The sequence below is a fragment of the Pinus tabuliformis genome, chromosome 1_1 (assembly GCF_031772625.1).
Source record: "Pinus tabuliformis cultivar Carrire ecotype Pingquan chromosome 1_1, CPIR1, whole genome shotgun sequence".
In the NCBI taxonomy this organism is placed as follows: Eukaryota; Viridiplantae; Streptophyta; class Pinopsida; order Pinales; family Pinaceae; genus Pinus; species Pinus tabuliformis.
In genome coordinates this window covers 647,941,993-647,968,128 of record NC_142297.1, presented here as the reverse complement: position 1 = coordinate 647,968,128, position 26,136 = coordinate 647,941,993, and the positions used below count along the sequence as shown (strand labels likewise).

Genomic DNA, 26,136 nt, shown 5'->3' with positions numbered 1-26,136 from the left:
GTAAAAAGCATTTTCCAGAAATAAGAAAGAGCTCTCGAACTGGTTTTCCCCAAGAGTTGTAGGGGGTTTTTCCAGGGTCACCTTGACCAAAAATCACTGTGTTTAAATGTGTTGAATGGTTGTTTATATGTGCTGATTTTTATATTTCTGCATTTTCCAGCATTCTGTAAAATTTTCAGAATTTGTGTTTTCAGCAAAATTTATTTTTCAGTTGTTAAATGTATGGATATGGGAAAGGGCATTTAACTATTTTGGAGAAATAAGGTGAAACTGAAAACCGGGGTGGGAAATGAGAAATTTTTACAATAAGATCGTATTTTGTTGTCCTTTTGATTATGTTAACCCCCTTTGTCTTGATATGACTAGTTGTGCATGAATATTCTTCGATAACCCAGACCTCAATTGTTCTCTTCGTTTGTGAAAGATGAGTGTCCTAGATCGATAATTTGGCCCCAAGACCATCGATTTCTTCCCTATATGTCATAACTCGTCAGGGATGAATTTGAGATCTCCCAAAGTAGTTGGATGATTGGGGTTCAGTTCACTTTCTTTGGGAATGTAGTGCAGCATTGAGAAAAGGCAAATAGGGATCTTATAAGGCAACAGTGAGAGGCATATGAAACAGAGGGTTCTTCTCATTGTGGCATGCTTTGAATGAAACAAAATATCTACTGGAATACATAGGGTTAGGATGAAGCATGTGAAGTTGTGATGAAACCTGCAGGGTACTGGTTTGTACTAGTTTTGCATGAATGGTCATTAAGGAGGGTAGACTAGAGACTTCGGTGCAGCCAAAATGGCACTATCCTTCCAAAGAAACTTCTGGGATGCTTTGTCCAAAGTTGTTCTACAAGTTTTCTATCTTGCTATTTGAATTGTCATGAAACAAGAGACTTTGCTTTTGGTTATGGCTTCCATTGGACTTTGATTGGCTTCCTATGATTTGAGACAATGTTGTCCCCTCCGTAGCCCTTGCTCCAATGTTTTCCTGTTCAGCAGCCCAACTGTTGTTCATGTGTGTGTTGATTTGCAGGTTTAGAGAATCAAATCCTAAGGCATTGCAGTCCTAAGATACTAAGTATTTCCTAAATGTTATTTGATTCATGTCACTTTGACAAGAACAATCATTGTTTCCATTTGGATTTACCTTAGGGTATACATGATGTTGTATGACACAATTTTTTGTTCAAAGACCTTTTTTTAAGAATATATATTTATAAAGTATCATATGCTATTGGTCTTTTCTAGTATCTTGCATCACTAATCATCTCTGGTAATTTATGGAGTAATAGCTTGCTGTGAAATACATGTGCATTTAATTGACTAGCTAGTAGCGGTTGATAAATATATCGATATGAAAATCTAACAATGAAGGAGTTAACTCTTAGTGCTTATGGTATCAGCACTTGACCATACATATGTAAACTATGTCAATATTTTTCTAATATTTCAATTACGTTTTATCTAAATTCTTCTTGTTAAATTGTACCTTTCTTACTAGAATAAAATTTAGTGCATGTAAGATGCACCTTTGTTGTTTGGGATCGGAGTGCGAAACATTTATTAAATTGACTGTGGCATTTGAACTTTTTGGGTTGCAGTATTGATGTTGGCAACGATGAACCATTTCTGAGAAGTAATGTTCGACCAGTGCTTCACATTGAATCGCGAGGTCATGCTATTTGCATATTCATCAACGGTGTATTTGTGGGTAACTCTCAAACCCTGATAACGAACTATTGCATTAAAGTTGCAAATATAGCATATCATGCTGTCCTTCCTAAGCAAAATATCGTAAGCAATATAGACTTCTCCTTTCTCAAGTATCCGGTAGTCAAGTTATTTTGATATTAGAAACTCAGAGCTACAATTACAGGAGATCAAAAATAGCTATCCCAATATCCTAAACATGTCTTACGATCTTTACCTGTAGACTATATTAGTTTTTTACAATTTAAAGTGCTCTCAGGTACTGGTATTGTTGTTGAGATTCAAAACCAGATATTGAATTTGAGACTGTGAAATGGATTCTACACTCTATTTAGGCATTCTTTCTCGGGATGGTTGCAGCTCGAATGCTCAGAAATAATAAAAGAATTTCACATTATATTTTTATTGATAATCACAATATTGACATAATATAATACTACAGAAACAAGGTAGAGTTAATTACTTCTACACCAGATTCAGGATAACTGGATAACATTTTTCCTACATATAGAAACTTCAGTTTTCGGATTATGTCAGAGATTTGTTGTCTTAATTCTATCAAATCTAAATTTCCTAAGTCTAGTATGTAGCTAGTCCCATCCTAGAAATTTGATTCTCAAATTTGCTTCCTGTATACTGTGTTTTGTAGCATATAGTTCAACTGTAAATCTCCATGGGTAGATAAAGTTGAAATCGTCTTCTTGAACTTTACTTTCAACCTTCCTTGATTTATTTCATTCCATGATCCTGGGCTGCTAATCTTTCAGAAGTATTAGGATGCTTGACATGGAAATAGCATAAGATGGAATTATACAGTAAGTTGGTAGTTGGATCAACTATATGGCTGTGCTACCTTAGAAGAATTACCTTATTGATAATCTATGCTGCAATTGATCTTACTAAATTTTTTTAGCTAGATAAATCTTCTGCATTTTCCATTCTACCAAGCAAGACAATAGAATCCCACAAACCTTTGGAAATGAATACTAAAGTACCAGACAATGCAGAGGCCATAAGATAGATTGAAGGATTTCTAGAAATTTTTTCAATGATTCTCTCTCTTACATGACAGTGGATACAATTAATGAATCAAATGACATTTGTAATAAAGGAAAGCAAAAAATGTAGAGGGAGAGCTACGTATTTCTAGTTTATCTAACTATGGGTTTCTCAAAAGTATGCAGAGTGGGAGGTCCATTTTAAACCTCAATTATTTTAATAGGAATTACATTTACCGAATTGTAATTAACATGATGGAGTGTCCTCAAAATTTATCATACTTTCTTACTATTTTGGTAAAGTGGTTGGGGAATGTTAAATTTGGACAACTAGGTCCAAACTCCATGTTCTGATGCTCAGATTAAGAGGCTAATATTTTTGTTGGATTCCTCTTTCTGAGAGGTGTAAAATCCATATAAAAATAGTCTTAATCCGATGAGCAGAACTTATATTTTGAATTTATTATTCTTAATAAATTATATGTGCAAAGGTCAGCCAGTTTTGTAATGTAGGCTCACATGCCCAACAGATGTGTCACACACCCTCATTGATGGATATATATATACAGGAAAAGTTGGAGAGAATTTGATCACAACACAACTCACATCTTCCTCTCTCATCCTAAAAAGTACGAGCTACCTGGAGGACGAATTTCAGCCACACGTGGGAAGGACGAAGAGGATTTTTCTGCTGCTAGGGTTTCGCAGAAGTTTGACCAGCGTTGACTTTGGTCAACGCTTGGTCCAAACAAGCTGAAAACTTGTGGGAGGTTCGATTTTTGAAGGCCATACTACCTAGCACAAAAATCGAGGTCAAAGGGTTGACCGTTTTGCTGCTGCGTTGACTTTTAGCTTGCTGCCTCTGCGTTGACTTTTCAGGACAGCGTTGACTTTTGTAGAACTGACTTGGGTTGACTCATCTACTGGTTGGAGGGTTGTTGTGACACATGCTGGGCTGGCTGACCAAAGGAGACTTTGCTGGTTGAAGCATCCTGTTGACCGCCGAAACAAACACATACATTTTTCTTGTTTCTGATTTGTCTTCTGTAAGATCTGCTTATATGTTCTATCTGCATTTTGCTTATCTACTTGTATGATTGCTGTGAGAAAAGTGAAATTGCTCTTAGCATAGAACATCTACAAAACTTTACATGGTATCAGAGCTGAGGTGAAGACAAACTCTATCTATAGCAATCATCATCGAAGGAAATGGATTCCTCTAAGCTTGAATTCAGGGAGAATGACAAGCTGACTGGAAGTGATGACTTCCATGCCTGGAAGATGTTATTAGATCTCAAATTAGAAGATCATGATCTCCTAGATCATGTGACAGGGAAGATTCAAGAACCTCCATCAAATGCCTCTGCTGCTGTTAAACACAAGTATAAGAAGGGAGAAATCAGAGCAAAACTGCTGATCAGGGAATCCATAAATAAGAGTCTGGTTGCCTACATATCTGAACTAGGCACATCCAAGGAGATGTATGACAAACTGATACTTATGTTCCGAGTAAACAATGTGAACCAAGTGCTATTCCTCAAGGACAAGTTGAAGAATATGAAGAAGGGCCGAGACGAGTCTATTCAAACTTTCTTTATGAAGTTGACCGAAACCAGGATCAATCTGCTAGCTATTGGCGAGACAATAGCTGATCGTGAGATGGTTCTCACCGCACTTGGAGGACTTCCATATGAATGGCAAGTATTCACAACTACCATTCTCAACAATAATACCATCCCTAACTTTGATGAGCTTCTGTCTAGATGTATGCAAGAAGAAACAAGGATGAAGGAATTTGATAATGAAAGAAATGCTGCCTATGTTGCTCATTCCCGAAAGAAGAACTCTGGTGGTTCCAAGGACAAAGGAAGGACTAAGACTCAAAAGAAGAAGGGTAAATGTTTCACGGTTCACCTGCCATAGGACTGGACACTATGCTAGAGAATGCCCCTTCCAGAAGAATTCTCCCGATAGTGACGACAACAACAACAACCGAAGGAATGGGAATCAAAGAAATGACAAATCCAAAGGAAAGAGGAAGGCTCACTTTGAAGGAAACCATCCACCTTCTAAAAGGACCAGAAATACCAGGTATGAGGAGTCTAATGTTGTTGATAAAAGAAATGAGTATATTCTAATATCTGCTCTCTCAGCTGCATCTCCGCCCGACACTATGGATGTCTGGCTAATCGATAGTGGTGCCTCAAGACACATCACCGGATTCAAGGAAGCACTTTCTGACATGGTTGAAAGGGATACTAATCTAGAAATTATCCTTGGGGATAATGCCACTTAACCTGTGAAAGGGACCGGGACTGTGACCCTCCACTTGTCTCAAGGACAAGTCCTCCATGTTGGACACCTAATCCTAATGGGTTAGCGTGGAAGTTGAATGGACAAAGCAGTCCAAGAGACCTTGGGATCTGAATCCCAAGAGTCACAACATTGTATTATAAATGTACATCTCCTGTTAATAAAAAATGTAATCAATGATTTATCTTTCCTATATTCTATGTTTTCCATGTGAGTTTAACATGGTATCAGAGCCATGATGAGTGGCCTGTTTTCCCTGAGCAACTGGTCTGAGTTGCCTTGAATAGTGCTGACTAGAGCTGGCCTAGTCTTCTGTAACGCTCCATTAATTCTGCCATCGCTGCGATGTACCTGCGCCCTGCTCTTCTGAAGCTGCATACCAAATGATGTCAGAGCTGAAACGGTAACGCTGCCTGGAACGCCTGGAACATTTGTCTGACCTCTGCCTGGAACGTTTGTCTGCTTGGAACGTTCTACCAATCCGCTCATTCATTAAGAATCCATAACTGGCAGTCAGAGAGCGTATTATCCATAATTCTGCTCTGCTGAATATGCGTTTTTTTAATGCACCTGAGCGTTGAATAATCTGCCGCCGATTTGCAGAAACGTTGCTCTCCCCTGGTATCATCGAAATTCCTTGGACAAACGGCTGTAGTCTCAGTAGGCCGAGAAGGTAGTGATGGCTCCCTTCATTCCGCCATGAACCATCAGTGAGTTTCTAACGTTTCCTGAGACATCCATCGAAATTCCTAGGATCAGTTTGCTCTGTTCATACTGCTTGAAACGTGAGCCTCGGCTCCTCCCCCGAGATGTGCCATTAAGTTTGCAAGTTTTCTCATGGATGCCTCCGTCCATCATGAACCAAGACATACGACATCGGGAGTCCAAGAAATATATTTGTAGTCGTATGCAATTGTTCTCCAATCGCTTGTGGATGAGTCTTTCCACAGACCACATAAGATCGCCCACAATCCAAGCAACAAGGTTCTTGTTTTAGAAAAAGAATCCATAACTGAACAGTGAGATCCTAATCGCAGGCGGTTTGGTGTTTCTTGTTTTAGAAAAAGAATTTGGCTCCAGTTTGCTGCGGCTTGGTATCAGTTTGCTGCGGCTCCGTGCTAAATGCGTTGTATATAGATTTAGTTTTTTATTGAGTATTTTTCATTCTAACGCAAGGGAGATAACGCATTGTGAAGTTGATTTCTATTCATTTAGAAGCAGTCCTCTCATCCTTCGGTGATTCAAGCAAGGGAGATAACGCATTGCGCTGTTGTTTTTTAAATGACAGTTCTGGTAATGTGATGTGTTGCGCAGCGGTATTAAGAGGCACGTTGACGCAGTTTTTGAGACATTGTTTGGTGCAGTTTTTGAACGCTGTCCATATCTATATCCGAGTCTGTTCAACTTCCCGCGTCAGTTAAAGCCATGCACTCCTAAAATCTCAAGGGTGTAGTTATCGGGGTTCATGTGTACCAGCTTCTTCGCTATCAAACGATTGCAGACAGCCAAATTGCACCCCCGCAGCGATTTCTTTTGGTGTATATAACTCGGTATTTGGCCGAGAGCTACTTATCACCTATATAAGTATTCAACTGGAGTTCGCGGCACAGAATTTGCAGATAGTTTGAGTTGCACCATTTATGTTTCAGATAAATAATTGACCCTTGGTAGTTTGGTAGATCTGAAGACGTCTCATTTTTGGGTGGACTGATATTTGTATTTACATACGTATCTCTGATGCTGCCTTCAGTAAAATCGTAATGCTCACTGTCGCTGTGATATACACGAAACAAAACGTTGTGTTGTGTGTCTTACGTGTGCTCGGAGCTCTGCATAAATCCATGTTTTAGAAGTTGACTGGGTAGTGGTTGCTTCTGCTTTTGCTTTTGAATAGGCCCCCACAAATTCAAAAACAACAGGATTAAGATATGGTTTTCTCACTGTCATTTCACCAGCCTGTGTGCATTCAATCAATACACGTTTATTCATCAAAAGATTTTAAGATGCCCCTCATAATTATCACTGTGTATTTGATGCGCCTTCATTGTTCTTAAATGCAATCCATGACTGGCAGTCATATGATATATTCGTCAGATTGTTACATGACCAGCACTGCTTCTGTATATTCCATGGCTGGATTTTGGTGAACTGAATTAATTGGAATTAGAATTTCAAGTTGACTGGTGAAGGGCAAAACAGAAGTGGGCATGATGACCGTGAGACCGATGGCACATTCCAGCTGCTGCTTTATTGGGCAATGAATGAAGGTCGCCTAGATTTATTACTGCTAGAAGCACGACTGGTGACAACTGAAACCGGAGGAGTATCTCTTCAGCTGCATCCAAAGGTACAAAGCGCCACAATTCATTGCAGGAAGTTCGTGCAGCGAAGTACCCAAAAGAAGCAAGACCAAGATGAACACCAGCCCAATGTCGTTCTCTCAATACTAGATGGTATAGTTGCCAAATTGCCTTACTTACAGCATTTCCTTCATCTTCAGGTATTTCCACCGCACTTAAACTTGCAAGAAATGAAGCAAGTGCTGGTTTAAATTCTCTTGGCGCCTCATCCAAGGTTGAATCACCAGTGGTAAGGAGGCCATCTAGAGTGGTTAGAACCTCCCAAATATCAGTAGATGTAAGCCTATGAATCACATATGAAATCACTTCCAATGCATGGCTTAGGAGATTGCTGTAATAATGTCTTTGTGAACTCTCTGCAGCTGATCTGTATGCTTTCATAATAGCAACAGTGAGCTTTGGCACTTTATGAATGCATTCATCTTCAATTTGAAGGAGATCTTCACTTTGACACTGAGATAAAATCAGTGACAACAAATATATAGGATCTTTTGGTAGAGCTGCAGACACATTTGGAGGAGCTTCTTTTAGCAGACTCAAAGCTTCACACTGGTCTTCCTATTTGAAGGGGTTTTTGAAATTCAAGTCTGACGGCTGAAATACATAGATATTCAAAATATGTTCATGGTATGAAATTGCATTGTATATGGAAGTATATTGAGAAGCTACATACTTGAAGATTTTTTGAAGACAAAGTGGTACACCAATCAATTTTTTGCAGTGATATTATTGTCAAATGGATAGAATGGCTGTTGTATTAGAATTGCTGAACACTCTAATACATTCTACCACGGACAATACAATTATGATTGATAAAGCCATTGTCGCAAACATTCAAATCTGTTTGAAAAATGTACAAGAAAATATTGAGTTTTTGTAGCTGGAAACAAAGCTACAGCAGGAAGAATTACACCAGTGGAGTCATCATTCTGAACCTGTTTCTGTTCAGAACAATGAAGCAGACTCCCATAAACAGCAAGTCAATAATGTTACAGTTCATTCAGATAAAGCAGCAAAGTTACATGCAGATGCAGAGGTTCAGTTTGCACTTCCCAAGCCCATCATCAGACCTTGGGAACAGCTTGTCCACAACAAACACAGAACCGGTCTTGGATATGACAAGGACTTGTCCTTTCATATTCCAGACTATGCCAAGCCCATTCAGTTTCAGAGTGCTGGTTTCATTAATGACAGTTCAGCTTCAACTGTTCCAGATTCTACCCCTCTTCCACAGCAACAACAACAACAACAGATCGTGAAATGCCAACACTGTGACCAAGTTGGCCATTTGAAAGATCACTGTTTTGATCTTCAACCATGTAAGCACTGTCATAAAACCACTCATTCTTCAAACAGATGCTTCAGAAACAAACGTCCTGCAAGAACAAAGATTCATCTTGGATGGATCGCTTCTTGGCAATGGGCATCAACAGCCAAGAAGATATTCCAAACGCATGTTAGAACTTGTTCTAGAGTATTGAACAGTCTTGCAGTTGAGTTTTCTCCATCTTCTCACCTTGTACCTGACAGGGGGGAAATGATGGTCATCTACAAGCTTCAAAGTCACATCAAGCGAGCCTGAGCCACAACCTGCCACACCAGTTTCAGAGTTGTAGCCAGAGACAAGATGCTTGAACATGCCTTCAGTTGGCAATTTGGGACTTCCTCTAGCAGAAGACTCGAGCTTCTTGCCAGTTTTGGAAGAGTTCCAGCAGAGTTGTTGGTCATCCTTAAACCATCACAGATTAAAGACACTTCCTCTAGCAGAAGACTCCAGCTTCTTGCCAGTTTTGGAAGAGTTCCAGGAATTGCATTAAGCATTCCAGAGTTGTTGGTCATCCTTAAACCATCACAGATTGAGAACACTTCCTCTAGCAGAAAACTTCAGTTTCTTGCCAGTTTTGGAAGAGTTCCGGGAACTGCACTAAGCGTTCCAGTGTTGGTGGTCATCCTTAAACCACCGCCCTTTTTTTACCAACATTTCATAGAGCACATTCAACCTAGTGCTGCCATGCATTTTTTGCACATTTTGTATTACAACTCTCTTCTTGGATTCATACATAACCCTTCGGATTAAGGGGGGGAATGTTGGACACCTAATCCTAATGGGTTAGCGTGGAAGTTGAATGGACAAAGCAGTCCAAGAGACCTTGGGATCTGAATCCCAAGAGTCACAACATTGTATTATAAATGTACATCTCCTGTTAATAAAAAATGTAATCAATGATTTATCTTTCCTATATTCTATGTTTTCCATGTGAGTTTAACACTCCATCTACAAGATGTACTCTATGTACCCAAATTGAAGAAGAACCTTGTGTCTGTATCTGCCATGAAAGACAAAGGATTCAATGTAACTTTCTCTGATGGAAAGGTACTCATGTGGAAGAAGAGCTTCAAGGAAGCTATCTCAATTGGTTTTAGAGTTGGTACACTCTACCAGGTTGGAGGGAGTCCGTTGGGAGCTATGAATTGTGATACTATCCGTCAAACCGAACTATGGCACCGAAGATTTGGACACCTTCATTACAAGGCTATTCCCGAAGCAAGGAAGGTGGTGACAGGGATGCCTGATTTTGGAAATAATCATAAAGGTGTATGTAAGGGCTGTGCTGAAGGAAAACATACAAGGGGACCTTTCCCCTCAAGTGTCACAAAGACATCTGAGATATTGCAACTGGTCCATTCTGATCTTTCCGGTATGTTGCCTGTAACATCCCTGGGGGGATGTTCTTACTATATGACATTTACTGATGACTTCTCTCGCAAAACCTGGATATACTTCTTGAAGAAGAAGGATGAGGCTTTCATGTGGTTCCGTACCTTCAAAGCCTTGGTGGAAAATATGACCGGAAAGAAGATCAAGATTTTGAGGACTGACAATGGCACTGAATATGAGTCAAATGAGTTCAAAGACTTTTGCAGAGAAGCTGGCATTAAGAGGGAGACTACCACTGCATATACTCCTGAGCATAATGGTGTTGCTGAACGCAAGAATAGGACTATTGTGGAAGCTGCCCGTGCCATACTATGTGACCAGGGTCTTCCAAAGTTTCTGTGGGGAGAAGCTGCAAATACTGCTGTGTACATTCAAAACCGATGCCCTCATTCCGCTTTGGACTCCAAAACTCCCGAAGAGGTTTTCTCTAGTAAGAAACCTGATGTCTCACATTTTAGAATTTTTGGATGTCCTGTCTATTTTCATGTGCCGAAAGAAAAGAGAAGTAAGCTGGATGCTACTGGGAAGAAAGGAATGTTTGTGGGCTACAATGAGACTTCTAAGGCATATAGAGTCTATGTACCTGGTCAAAGGGAAGTAGAGATAAGCCATGATGTCACTTTTGACGAAGATGCTTCCCTGAAGAAAGTAGTAGATCTTCCTAGATCTGAAGAAAACCATGAAGAAAGACCTGGAAATCTGGAAGAACCCCAGGATGAGACTATGCCTGATGTTGAAGGGCCAATGGACCCTATTGATCCTTCCCCTTCTCTAGGAAAGAGGCCATCATGGCTCAGGGACACCCTCGAAGATGCTGAGGGTCATGCTGCCCCAAGGGGAACATTCCGAGAAAGCAAGAAGCCGTGTAGATACCAAGGGTATCTAGTTGCCATGAGTACTATTATACAATCTGAACCTGGATCTTTTGAAGAAGCCATCAAGCATCAAGTCTGGAAGGATGCTATGCATGAAGAATATGAGGCTATTATGAAGAATGATGTCTGGGATGTGGTCCCGAGACCGAAGGACAAATCTGTTGTCACCGCTAAATGGCTCTACAAGATTAAACATGGATCTGATGGGAGTGCTGAAAAATTTAAGGCAAGATTTGTTGCCCGTGGCTTCTCTCAAAAGGAAGGAATTGACTATGACGATATATTTGCACCTGTGGCTCGATATACCACCATCCGATCCATCATAGCCCTTGCTGCTACGCAAGGATGGAGTCTTCATCAGATGGATGTCAAGACCGCTTTTCTGCATGGTGCAATAAAGGAAGAGGTGTATGTAGAACAACCTCTGGGATTTGAAGTTCAAGATCGAGACACTTATGTCTGCAGGTTGAAGAAAGCCCTCTATGGGTTAAAGCAAGCACCCAGAGCTTGGTATGAGAGGATGGATAGTTACTTGATGAAGCTGGGCTTCACTCGAAGCAATGCTGATCCAAACCTTTACTTTAAGGTTGAGGAAGGAAAGCCTCTCATTCTAGTGCTGTATGTGGACGACCTCTTCCTGACAGGTGATGACCCTCTCATTCATCAATGTAAGAGGGAGCTTGCTGCTGAGTTCGAGATGAAAGACCTAGGACTGATGCACTATTTCCTAGGCCTGGAGGTCTGGCAGAGACCTGGAGAGATTTTCCTTTCTCAAGGAAAGTATATTGTGAAGCTTCTGGAAAGATTTGGGATGGTGGACTGTAAGTCCGTGCCGACACCAATGGAACTCAACTTTAAGAAGTTGAGTGGCAGCGCTGCAGGGCCTATCTTGGCCAATCCTACTGAGTATCGTCAACTCATAGGAGCTTTGATGTTCTTAGTGAACACCCGTCCGGACATATGTTTTGCAGTGAATACTTTGAGTCAACAGATGGTTGAGCCTCATCATTTTCACTGGGTTGGTGCCAAGAATCTTTTGAGATATCTTCGGGGCACGATAAACCATGGGCTGAGATACACTGCCGGGAGTGTGATACTCCGGGGATATACTGATGCCGATTGGGCTGGCAGTGTGGTGGATCGTAAGAGCACGTCTGGATGTTGTTTCAATCTTGGTTCTGCTTCGATCTCATGGATGAGCAGGAAGCAGAAGTCGGTGGCTTTGAGCACCGCGGAGGCCGAATACATTGCTGCTAGTATGGCCTGTTGTGAAGCAGTTTGGTTGAGGAAGCTCTTTAGTGAGCTGTTCCAACATGTGCTAGATACCATTGTAATACTCTGTGATAATCAGAGTGGGATTCGTATGACTGAGAATCCTGTGTTCCATGACCGATCCAAGCATATTGATATCAGGTACCACTTTATCCGAGATATGGTACAGCGAGGCGCCGTAAGGCTCGATCATATAGGAACTGATGAGTAGGTCGCAGATATTCTCACTAAGCCCCTGGGGAAGGTCAAGTTCCTAACCTTCCGTGAGAGTCTTGGTGTCGTGGAAAGACTCTATGATGTGGGTCCTGTTGGACGATGAGCTCTGGGAGCTCTGGGGGGCTTTGGGGATAGCTTCTCGGAGCTATAAGCACTCATAATGCTTCTGCCCCACCCTTGTGATTATTGAGCTGGTTCGCCACCCATTTAATCTGTGCCCCGTATGCATCCTACCCATTGAGTTCAGGGCTCATGGGAAGTACCTCTCATTTGGCCAATGAGGTGTGGAAAAGCTAGAGACTATTAGCAAAGACTGATGGACGCATCAGAGATTGCCGTACTCTCTATCTAGGATGGCATGGTCCAACCACTTGATCTGGGATCAAGATTTGTGAGGTCTGGGAACCTCTGGACTGATTATGTCAGTCGGGGAATGATGTCTTTGTGACTGACCCACTTCTGTTCTGAAATAAAGAAGCCAGCAAAGCAAGTTTCGGCGGGATGACGCACGATGTTAATTGCACTAATAGATGGAGTTCTCCCTAGTTGAGAGGGAGTGTTAAATTTGGACAACTAGGTCCAAACTCCATGTTCTGATGCTTAGATTAAGAGGCTAATATTTTTGTTGGATTCCTCTTTCTAAGAGGTGTAAAATCCATATAAAAATAGTCTTAATCCGATGAGCAGAACTTATATTTTGAATTTATTATTCTTAATAAATTATATGTGCAAAGGTCAGCCAGTTTTGTAATGTAGGCTCACATGCCGAACAGATGTGTCACACACCCTCATTGATGGATATATATATACAGGAAAAGTTGGAGAGAATTTGATCACAACACAACTCACATCTTCCTCTCTCATCCTAAAAAGTACGAGCTACCTGGAGGACGAATTTCAGCCACACGTGGGAAGGACGAAGAGGATTTTTCTGCTGCTAGGGTTTTGCAGAAGTTTGACCAGCGTTGACTTTGGTCAACGCTTGGTCCAAACAAGCTGAAAACTTGTGGGAGGTTCGATTTTTGAAGGCCATACTACCTGGCACAAAAATCGAGGTCAAAGGGTTGACCGTTTTGCTGCTGCGTTGACTTTTAGCTTGCTGCCCCTGCGTTGACTTTTCAGGACAGCGTTGACTTTTGTAGAACTGACTTGGGTTGACTCATCTACTGGTTGGAGGGTTGTTGTGACACATGCTGGGCTGGCTGACCAAAGGAGACTTTGCTGGTTGAAGCATCCTGTTGACCGCCGAAACAAACACATACATTTTTCTTGTTTCTGATTTGTCTTCTGTAAGATCTGCTTATATGTTCTATCTGCATTTTGCTTATCTACTTGTATGATTGCTGTGAGAAAAGTGAAATTGCTCTTAGCATAGAACATCTACAAAACTTTATAGGGAAGGACTCAAAATAATCAATATATGTCCATCAATTCAGGGAAAAATGTACAGTATGGCCATTAAATTATGATACAATGTATAGGCACTAACCTTTCCACTATGGAGAATTGATGATCCTAAATGGTACTGACAGTAGAAATAGGATCTTATGGGAGGTTCAGGATGATCATAATTACTTCTTTAATTATGCAAATTTATTGAATTCAAACACAAACTTAATAATCACATATCCTAGTTATTGAGTAGATTACATATATGTTAACCATGTATAGAGTGGGTTCTCATGTTGTGTTTCTAGATTTGCAAGTCGATCCTTAAACTTTGACTATCCATTCTTTATTATGTGATACTGATTGTGCTTATGGGAGGTTCAGGATGATCATAATTACTTCTTTAATTATGCAAATCTATTGAATCCAAATACAAACTTAATAATCACATATCTTAGTTATTGAGTAGATTACATATATGCTAACCGTGTATAGAGTGGGTTCTCATGTCGTGTTTCTAGATTTGCAAGTCGATCCTTAAACTTTGACTATCCATTCCTTATTATGTGATACTTATTGTGCTTCTGTTATCAGTGTATGCATTACATTTGAACATTTAAAGGATCTGTATGTTTCTGTAATAATTTTAATTTTTTTAGTAATTAAGTTAATCAAATGTGTACTAATTATGTTAAGTGTTTAGTTTTCTTCTAAATTAAATTAAAAGAAAAAAATAACACGGGAAAAGTTTAGGCTTGAATTATAAAATATTTAAGATTTGAAAAGTTTGACCTTGTATGCGGAGCATCCTTGTGTTTATTATTTCTATAAGATGTAAAGTAGTAAAATGACAAGATGTTATTCTGTAATGTGTATATATTTTAGGAAATGGAAATGGAAATAGCAGAAGCCCTATGTTCAAGCATCGACAATATATCTCCTTACAGTCCGGGAGAAACAATATAGCTCTATTAAGCACGACAATGGGATTGCCGGTAATCTTTCAAACTTAAATGAATGATATAATTGTACTTTTGTTTCTATGGTTATTATAGTTTCTCTTTTTCGATGCTAAATACTGAATATAGTAATTAATATTATACTTTTATTATGCTTTGAGTATGACGGCAATCTGGTTGATTATAGCTCCATATCTTCATAAATGTTCTTCATATATGTTACTGATATTTTCTACCTCTGAATTCTTACATGAGAGTGTCTGCTGACCATTTAAATTAAACTTTTGCTTTTGACAAAGAATTCTGGAGCACTTTTTGAGAAAAGGGGTGCGGGAATCACCAAGGTTGCAATTGAAGGCTTCAAGGATGGAACTCGAGACTTGTCGAATGAAGTATGGACATATCAGGTCTCTCTCTTACTGCCTTCCTTGTTTCTCTGTTTGTTTTTGGAGAAGAAGAGAAAGAAACTGGTCATAAGAAATCGTCTAATACAATTGTTCGTATAAGATCTCTATGATTTTGTTTCTTATACTTTGAGTTTTTGAGAAAAACTACATGGCAAATCATGCCAATAACCACTATATGTATCTTACAACACGACACCCTACAATGTTGTCTACTTCTGTTTGATCACATTGGGAAGGCTATTGTGCAGTCTACTTCTGTTTGATCACATTGGGAAGGCTATTGTGAGGTTTGCAGTACCTTTTGTGTAAATACATGGATTAAATATAACCAAAGTATCCAGGGTGAATGAGAGTTGATATGTGTATCAAGTTTGGATCCCATATCATTGATTTACATGTATGTCCATGTTAATATAACCTAGAAAAGTTCAAATTTGGAAGTTGAAACATAAAAACGCTAAAAGCATATTAATGATTATTCATCAAATTTTGGAATTTTAACATATTAAATAATCAAATTTCATTAGAATCTTAATTTTAAAATGAAAATAATATTAATAAAGTAATATATCGATTTGTCATATCAAAATATTTTAAAATTTTAACTTTTTTATTAATGTAATATACAATTTTCTAAAATTTTTAAAATTAGTTACATAATACAAACTTTTCTAAAATTTTAAAAGTATTAACAAAATACACTATTAAATTGAAAGGCTAAAAAAAGACCATACTTATTATCAATGCCAATGCTATTGTCATTTTAATTATTTTCAACTTTTTCTTTTGGATCTTCATTCACTGTGCTCTCTAAATACAAATCACTCTAAAGTTCGAGCTTATTTACAAGGACTATAACAATAAACATTTCAACAACGCCATCCAGTTCGACCTCCTCATCCACACATAAAAGATCATCACAATAGGTCATATTTCTTTAAAGGACCTTCTCTATACTCAAGAAATTCGTAAGAAAGAAGATAAAGTGTGTGTTACCAATGTAAATCGGGATTTTGACCTCCTTTCATCCTATTTGGTTGCTCTTTTCAAAATGGTTGTTCTTTAGCAAAATAAAAGACTTTAAAGACTTCAATTCCTCTCGAAGGAAAAAGGACTAGCTACTTGTGAGGTAAACCATGTAGTAGATGTTTGTAGCTTTGGAATATGCTTTTGATGATGTGTCTATTTGATCCCCTACACTCAACTATCCTACAATTTTTTGGCCAAAATAATATCACCACGCTAAAAGTTGAGAATATTGACTCTAGACAATACATTCCTCCTTTCTAGCATCGTGAGTCCTCTTCACTAAAATAATAAATCCCTTCCTGTCCTGTATAACATGGGAATAAGGTCTCTTCCTTGTTTAATTTCATACCTTTTTGGGTTAAGGGCCTAAAACATATTTAAAGTCCACCTTGTGTATTTTTAAATGTAAATATGAAATGATCTCTCTTGTGATGGATTTAGTCCTCATACGAAGTCAATGTTTTAATAGGTTTCTTTGTATCCATATAACAAATAATATTAGAAATTAGCTTTATGAAATCAATGAAAAAATTAACGCTATCTTAGAAGGGACACTCAAGAATCATACACCTCAACTTACTTTTAGTGTGTATAATGAGGGTTTCTCCATGATACTCATATGTTACTAAGAAAAATAACCTATAGAGCCCTCTTCATTTTGTCGAAAGTGAATCCACTTTGTAATGATCGTGGTACAGGAAAAAAGAGACACGATTGATTAAGAAAAAATATGCGTGAACAAGACTTAAATAAATAGGAAGGAAATACGAATCATTCACAACATTATTCACTAGAACACCGAATTTTTTATTGAAGATATTATTCCAACTCACAACCTTATGTATGCATTCATACATTTAATCAACAAAGATGCAGGGATGATTCACGAAGCATAGTATATAATGTTGTTTCCTTCGGTTGTTTTGATAAGGTTGCCTCTTTATTAACGTACAAAACAAAAGGGGAACACAATTGTTCATTCAACTAATAAAAAATTAGTAACAAGGACTTCTTAATAATGAATCTGTGCTTGAGTATCCTAACTCAAGCAGTAGTAGACTGCCATATTTGGTGATGTTTCCATCTTTGATCAGTGACAGTATAAATTCTCATGAATTTGTCTTCAATTTCTTTAGCATCTCTTGATTTCTTCATAGATGAGTTCCTTATCCTCTATCACTTGATCAAACACTACAAGAAGGAAAGAGAGAGGGACAATTATCCCTGAATGTATCTTTACATCACTCAATGGAGCTCATTCATAGCACAGGTTCATGATAAACACTGGAGATTGATGGTAAAAGAATAGTTTTGACGTTTTATAAAGCTATCCCAGAATATAATTTTTTTCTCACATGAAGAACACTAGAAATTACTGGGTAAATAAATTCATCTAAATATGGAGAAAATGTATTCTAGTTCTCATCATTTCTTCCTTAGTTGGAGAAACTTGTCTCCATTTTTTGTTGGAGATGGTAAAAATGCTGTTCAGATTGAAATATGTCCAGTGACCTGCCCTTCCTCCACTTATGCGGGGGGTACTCTTGCAGCACTCCTTTTGCTACATCGGCCTGCGTTATCGTTATAAGTTGTCTTTTGTCATCCTTTTGATCTCCACTCTCACAAATTTTGTGTACACCTTCTTTCTTGGTTTCATCCTTAATTGCATTATCTTCCACAAATGCTTGGAAACATGTTGGTGTAAACATCTCATAATCCTCCATTCACCAATTTAGAAGGCCATCGTTTGAATTCTTAGTAACACTCTTCAAGCATTACTAACGCATAATATTGGCTCAACATTTTCCTCAAAAGTCTCTAATTGGGATCCTCTGTTTTATCATGGTTTTTAGTATTTGTATTTGACAAAGCTACTTATTCTTTGATTATCATTTTCTTCAGATTAATAAATAAGACTCCGCCATCTTTTCATATGGCCAGTGTGCCTCTTCCTTAGTTATAAATAACTGAATTCTACCTCAGCCCTTTTCATATGGCCAGTGTGCCTCTTCCTTAGCTATAAATAACTTAATTCTACCTCAGCCATGGTCGTCATACAAAGTTGAATAAGATAGAGCCCTTGGGTATGCATGGTTTCTCACGAAATCCACGCACAATCTTTGTCTACATTAATGTTCCAATCCGTTCTACTATTCTACTCTTCTATATCCTTGGCCAAAACCTAGGAGGTCATATTGAGTCTTCCCACTCTTACCATTCTTTATATGGTAAGACATTGACTCCTTGACACCGCATCAATCACAGAATGTTACTATTTACGATCATTGGTTGTGATTATGACTTCAGCTTCCAATATCCATCATCCTGTTTACGTCTTCCCTTTTTATGACTAAATTCTCCACAACTACCTCTTCCAAAATGGGTTTGGTTGTTTCCCTACACTCAACTACAAGAGTTTTTATTGCGTGTAGCTTTATTGACTCATCTTGACAAATAAGGTCCTGGCATAAAATTATTTGTTTCCCCTGGAAAGAGAAATTGGAAAGAAAACAATGGATGGGAAAGGAAAAAATTTAGTAGAATTGCCTATGCTTCTCCAAGGAAGTTCGACTTTGCCAAAAAAATAAAAATAAAAGCAAAGGCTAGGTCAAGCACACATACTTCTTCAAGGAAGATATTGCTGCTTAGCCACAGGTAGGTATATATAGACAAGCACAAGTACGAAGATTAAATAGCAGATTATACATCACTAACAGGAATTCTAAAAACAAAGCTGGGATTTCTTTTGTTACATATATTTGTTCATAGGGAAAATGGAAAGCAACAAGAGTTACTTATATACAACTATGTCAGATTTTTCTTTTGGAAGTGCTTTCAGAAACATTCCTAGAGGGGCTGTACCAGATATCATGGACTTCCTTGGACCTTCAGTTTAGACGCCAGTTCTGACAGGTATCTATTATGCCAAATCATTGGGGACATGAATACACTCTCATTCTTTTTTAACATGCCATTTGGGTGGGGAAGACCATGGATAGAATGGAGCCCTGGTTAATGGCATAACTCTATCTAGCTCACCAGTGAACCAAGACCCGGTTGGCATGTTAGAACTCTTTGGATTCAAACATGTTCCCAAATTTGATGGCTTCCTTCTCAGCTGAACTATAGTCAGATAAAGATACAAAAAAGTGAAGAATATGCATGATTGTGCCTAAAAACATTTCAGAAGCATCATCATTCAAACAAGTGACAACCAAAGGTGGACAAAGGAACATGGGATTTTGATTTAGCTAACAACTTAACTTTTAAATCAATCTGGCTGATGCTCAAACCCATCCAAAATCAAACACCATACAAGCTTCAAAAACAACGCATTTCTTGAGCAGAAAGCTCAAGTGCACGTTGCTCATGTAATGTAATATGTCAAAGCCTCAAAGAGAATGCATGGATCTGCATCAATCAATATCTAGCTTCCCAGGCATGTGTTTTTACTTTTGGCTCTTTAGTTGAATGTGCAGGCATGTTTTCTTCTAACAGCTAGGAGAGTATTTTGTTACATGTTTGACCTTTGTTATATTATGCAGGTTGGCTTTAGTGGAGAGAAAAAGAAAATATACAGTGAAATTGGATCCAATACTGTCAACTGGGTACCTGTGTTGAATTCTCTCCAGAATCAGCCAATGACATGGTATAAGGTAAACTGTTTTTAAAAGCTTTACTCCACTTCCAAAAGTTAGCCGCACCAAACTTAGAATGCATGCAAAAAAGAGTGCAGTGAAGAGCAAACTCATGACAAACGCAAATCATATTCTTAGATAAATTTAAATTTAAGAAAAATGCTATCCTTGTCTATAAATTAGGACCAAGTGATGCACTGATAATTTATCACTTGGTAAAGTTTCTTCAGATAGACTGCTCCTATATTTTTATCAATTTTGAGATCTAGATAGTGATTTTCTATTACGATGACACTTTACCACTTGGTAAAGTTTCTTCAGGTTGAGTGATTCTACAATGTTATGAACTTTTACCATCATATCTTTGAGTAGTAAACTTTTAAATTGAATTCTAGAGGTTTTTTCAGATATTTTATCCAAGGATGTTGCCTTTGCCTTCTTTGCTGATTGAAAGTAAGAATCTCTTCAGCCTTATGTTCCTTAACTCATTTGTCCTATTCTGTTTCTGACTCATTACTGGCTTGTAATTCTTTTGTAAAGTGTGTTTTACAGTTCTGCCTCCTCTGAGCATAGAAAAACCACAATTTAGATATGATACTAATGTTTCAATCTTCCTTTCATACGTTCAATCAAACAAGTTATTTTAACATATATTATTAGCATGTAGATGCATTCTACTAAAATCTAAGGGTGTGTAAACTATAAGAATGTTATCTACTATTATGGATCTAATTTCTTGGCAGCAAAACGTCTTAGCATGGAATACCACAATTTGATCTGATACCATTGTTTCAATCTTCCTTTTATTCAACCAATCAAACAAACCGGTTTGACATATACAATATTAACATGTAGTGCATTCTACAAAAATCCAAGGTCGTGTAAAAATATAAGATCCTCCAATTCTTTGCATCCAAACCTCCTGTACTAACCTTCAGGTACCAGGCATATTTCTATGTGATCGTGGCAAGACCACTATAGAACATAAAACATAGTGTATACCCAATGGCTTCTAAGTCCCATATGACTCCATTTGTTCTGAAAATAACGTGGCGGTAACAGACACAGCTTAGAATTGGCAACTAGGGCCAAACTCCATGTGGGTCATCTTATTAATGGAAGTTGACATTTTTCTTCGATCCCTCTCATTGAGAGGTGTAGGATTGATCTAAAGATCATCCGATTCCGATAAGTATTCATGGAGATATGAATTTATTTGTGTTATGGGACAATTCATCAAGGTTGGCCAGCGACCAAATAAACCCCACTTGTGCTCAACGTTTTAGTATAAATAGAGGTGGCCTTCAAGTCATTTCAACACACTTGGAATTTCTTCTTCTCTACTTGTCTTTGGGTTTTAGTAGGAGGAGAGATCCTAAGGGATAACGCTGCCCTAATCCAGAGGGCAGAAGCTGGAACTGTCAGGAAAAGTTGGAATTGCCAGGAAAAGCCAGAACTGCCGGAATTGCCGGGAAAGGCCGAAACTACCGAAACTGCCAGGAAAAGCCGGAACTTCCGGGAATTGTTGGAACTTCCAGGAAAAGCCAAAACTGTCGAAACTGTCGGGAATCGTTGGAACTGCTAGGAATTGCCGGGAAAAGTCGGAATTGCCAGGAATAGTTGGAATTTATAGAATTGTCGAAACTGTCGGGAATAGCCGGAACTGCTGGGAACAACCGGAACTGTTGGAACAACCGAGAAAGCTAACGTAGAGAGCAGAAGCTGGAACTGCCAAGAACTGTCGAACTAGCATGCAACAACAAGCATGCGAAGGACAACAAGCATGCTAAGGACAACAAGCAAGCTAGGGACAACAAGCAAGCAAGATGCAGCCAACACATAAGTCAGTATGGCAACATGGTGCGGCAATGGCACATAATGCAATACAGTGATGGGTACAGTCATGATTAATGAAGCATGTTGAGATGCAGCATAGTGATGATGGTGCAGCATGGTGCAGCACGGTGAGGTGCAACATGATGACGAAATGCAGCACAACGATAGGTAAAGGAGTCACCTTGGAGAATCAGTTGAAGCAACATGTCTTCAACTGATCCCATGTATCATCTTCTTAGAGATGATCTATGCTCTTATCTAGATAAGTCAAAGTGTTGACTTCCGTTGTAAACGTACTATCTCTCTCTCTCTCTGCTGAACTATTGAAGAACATATAAGAAGAATTGATCAAGGGTTTCCCCACATTGGGGTTTGTCCCTCGCTAGCGCCACATCTTGTGTCCTCTTGTCTTGGCTTGTCTTCTACGATTTATGTTTATGTTCTATCTGCAGTTTACTTTAATGCTGATGTGATTGCTAATCTGGAAAACATATTGAGCTAATTGTGAAAATTGAAATAAATTGCTCTAAGTATAGAACATACCTAAAATTAACATGGTATCGGAGCTGAGGTGAAGACAATGCCCAAGCAAGAGTGCAAGAGCAATCACTGAAGATAGTTGGGAAAGGACAAAAGGATCAGTGGATTCTTCATCCCTCCTCAAATTCACCGAGGGTGAAGTTGAAGCAGAGAATATTATTAGAATAGTGCAACAGAAGTTTTTGATGGCCTACGTAAAGATCACTTCATTGGGAAGTCCGAATCTAAGGGTGGAAGGAAAGGCAGATGCCTTGGTTGCAATAAGTTTGGCCACTATGCGAAGGAGTGTCCAAATGGCAGAGACACATCTCCTGATGAAGATAACAATCATTCCAAGGACATCTTCAATGATCAAAGGAATGACAGGTACTGTAGGTCATCAAGGAAATGGCCAACTCTTCAAAGAAAGCAAAGAACCCCAGGAATGAAGAATCAAACGTTGTTTTTGATAAGATAAAGAAGCGTTATCTTGTATTGGCCCTCTCCTTCAGATTCTTTGGAAATTTGGCTTATTGATTGTAGTGCTTCAAGGCACTTCATCGGATAGAAGGGTGCACTCTCTAATTTGGTAGATATGGAAACAATCGTGGGATTATACTTGGAGCCGATGCCACCTATCCCGGAAAGGGTGTAGGGAATATTACCCCTCAACTGAATGAGGGTAACTCGATTCATTTACAGAATCTCTTTTATGTACTTGATCGCAAGAAGAACCTGGTGTCCATTTTGCAATGGAAGTCAAAGGTTACAGGGTGGCACTCATCGATGGAAAGGTACATGTTTGAAAATAGAATTTTCAAAGATGTTTTTGAGTTCAGGGTTGTATCAAGTTGCAGGAAGTCCACTGGGGACCATGTTCATTGACACATAGCACCAGAGGTCTGTGAGTCAGATGGTGACAGGGATGCCTGAATTCAAAAAGAGCATGAAAGTACATGTCTGAGATGTAACGAAGGAAAATCTTACAAGGGGACTATTCCCTTCATGTAGCAGGTCCACAGGTTTGGAACAACCCGAGGGGTTTGAGATTCATGATCAAGAATCTCACATATGCAGGTGGAAGAAAGCCCCCTATGGCTTGAAGCAAAACACCCCCGACGTAGTATGAGAGGATTGATAGTTGTTTGATGAAGCTGAGATTCTCTAGGAGTGAAACCGATCCAAACCATTACCCGAAGGTTGTGGATGATAGACCTCTCATACCGGCACCTTATGAGGACGACCTATTTCTGACAGGTGTAGATCCTCTCATTTGCAGAAGTAAGAGGGAGTTGGATTTCGGATGTGGAATGATAAACTGCAAACTTGTCACTACCTCGAGGATCTTAACTTTCAGAAGTTATATGGTAGTGATGTCGGACCAGATTTGGGAAATGCCTCTGAGTTTCATAAACTCATTCACATTGATGTTCTTGGTGAACTTCTGTCCGGATATATGTTTTGCAGTTAGCATGGTGAGCTCATACTTGGTTGAGCCTCACTGGATTGGTGCCAAGAATCTTCGGAGATATCTTCGGGGCACAATCTCTCATGGATTGAGATACACTGCTGGAAATATGAAACTGCATGATTATTCGAATATTGACTGGGCAGGCGGTGTGGAGGATCACTAGAGCACTTCTCATTGCTGGTTCTCTTTGGATTTTGCTTCGATATCATGGATGAGCAGGAAGCAGAAGTCGGTTGCTATAAGCACTGCCGAGACCAAATACATAGCTACGAGTATGATCTCGTGTGAAGCTGCATGGTTGTAGAAGCTCTTAAGTGAGCTGTTTGTACACATGATGAATACCACTGTGATTCTTTGTGACAACCAGAGGGGGAATTCGATTATTGAGGAATCTCGTATTCGATGATTGCTCTAGTAGATAGACATCAAATACTGCCTTATCTGGTATATGGTAAGTTGATGAGCGAGGAGGCTCCATCGCATTGAGACTGATGTACAGGTCGTAGACATTTTGTGAAAGCCCCGGGGAAAGGTCAAATCTGTGACTTTCCCGAATGACTTGGAGTCGTTGAGAGACCTTCTTATAAGGGTCCTGCATTTTGCATGCATTGAGTTCTAGGGGGCTTGGGGTACTTACTAGAGCAACATACGACCACAGGGTGACTCACCCTCCCCTGGTGGTGCGCTATGTACAGGATGACAGGTTCAACCTTCCCCTGTGATATCCCATGGCAATTGTGAAACAGGATGATTAGTTCTCTTGTGGCAACTGTGAAACATGATGATTAGTTCTCCTGTGGGTCGGGATGATTAGTTCTCTTATGGGCCGAGATGATTAGTTCTCCCATGGCAACTGTGAAATAGGATGATTAGTTCTTTTGTGGGCCAGGATGATTAGTTCTCCCATGGCGACTTTGGGGCAGGATGATTCATTCCCCTATGGACAGGATGATTAGTTCTCCTGTCGAGGCATCCTACCCATGCAGTCTGGGACTCATGGGAAGTACCTCTCATCTGATCAATGAGCAAAGAAATGGGGTTAGGGACCATAGTAGTACTATCGATGGATGCATCGATGTATTTACCATACTCCCTATGCTAGGATGACCTCTATTGATCTAGGATCAATGAAACTGATCTGGAATCAGTATGAGTGGTTTGAGACACTCTCTTGTGATATTGATCTGGGATCAATAAAACTGGCTTCGGGCTAGTAAGAGTGACGTGACACTCTCTTCAGATAAAACTGACTCCGGGTCAGTAGAGAATGGTATGAGACATTCTCGATCAATTCTTCTTCTTCATGGTTCAGCAGAGCAGAGTAGAGCAAAGCAGAGCAGAGCAGTGCAGGGCACTGATGGCAGAGATAGTACAGTCGAACATATGGATCAGCGGATGGAGTTCTCCCTAGTTGAGAGGGAGTGTTAAAATTGGCAACTAGGGCCAAACTCCATGTGGGTCATCTTATTAATGGAAGCTAATATTTTTCTTAGATTCCTCTCATCAAGAGGTGTAGGATTGATCTAAAGATCATCCGATTCTGAAAAGTCTTCATGGAGATATGAATTTATTTGTGTTATGGGACAATTCGTCAAGGTCGGCCAGCAACCAAATAAACCCCACTTGTGCTCAACGTTTTAGTATAAATAGAGGTGGCCTTCAAGTCATTTCAACACACTTGGGATCTCTTCCTCTCTACTTGTCTTTGGGTTTTAGTAGGAGGAGAGATCCTAAGGGATAATGTTGCCCTAATCCAGAGGACAGAAGTCAGAACTGCCGGGAATTGCCAGAACTGCCGGGAAAGCCGGAACTACTGGGAAAAGCCGGAACTGCCTAGAAAAGCTGGAACTGCTGGGAAAAGCCGGAACTGCCGGAATTGCCAGGAAAAGCCGGAATTGCTGTAACTACTGGGAAAAGCCGAAACTGCCAGAACTATTGGGAAAAGCCGAAACTGCCGGAACTGTCGGGAAAAGCTGGAATTGCCGGAACTACTGGGAAAAGCCGAAACTGCCGGAACTATGGGAAAAGCCGAAACTGCCGGAATTGTCGGGAAAATCCGGAACTGCTGGGAATAGCCGAAATTGCCAGAATTGTCGGGAACTGTTGGAACTGCTGGGAATAGTCAGAATTGCCGGAACTGTCGGGAATAGCCGGAACTGCGGGGAATAGCCGGAACCACTGGAACAGCGAGGAACGCTGACACAAAGGGCAGAAGCCGGAATTGCCGGGATTGCTGAACTAGCATGCAACATCAAGCATGCAATGGATAACAAGCATGTTAGGGACAACAAGCAAGCAAGATGCAGCCAACACATAAGTCAGTATGGCAACATGGTGCAGCAATGGCACATAATGCAGTGAATTGATGGGTACAATCATGATTAATGAAGCATGATGAGATGCATCATAGTGATGATGGGTGCAA

The 26,136-nt window shown here is 39.6% G+C and overlaps 1 protein-coding gene across 1 annotated transcript in view; it reads left to right on the top strand.

Moving 5' to 3' along the window:
- The window catches only part of LOC149215042 (beta-galactosidase 8-like), a 94,568-nt gene that overhangs the window by 61,435 nt on the left and 6,997 nt on the right, over window positions 1-26,136 (top strand). Inside the window, exons 12-15 of the mRNA XM_089392499.1 lie at window positions 1,602-1,711; window positions 14,738-14,847; window positions 15,111-15,218; window positions 19,793-19,903. Of these exons, the coding sequence (XP_089248625.1) occupies window positions 1,602-1,711; window positions 14,738-14,847; window positions 15,111-15,218; window positions 19,793-19,903 (439 nt within the window). The remainder of the gene's footprint in view (window positions 1-1,601; window positions 1,712-14,737; window positions 14,848-15,110; window positions 15,219-19,792; window positions 19,904-26,136) is intronic.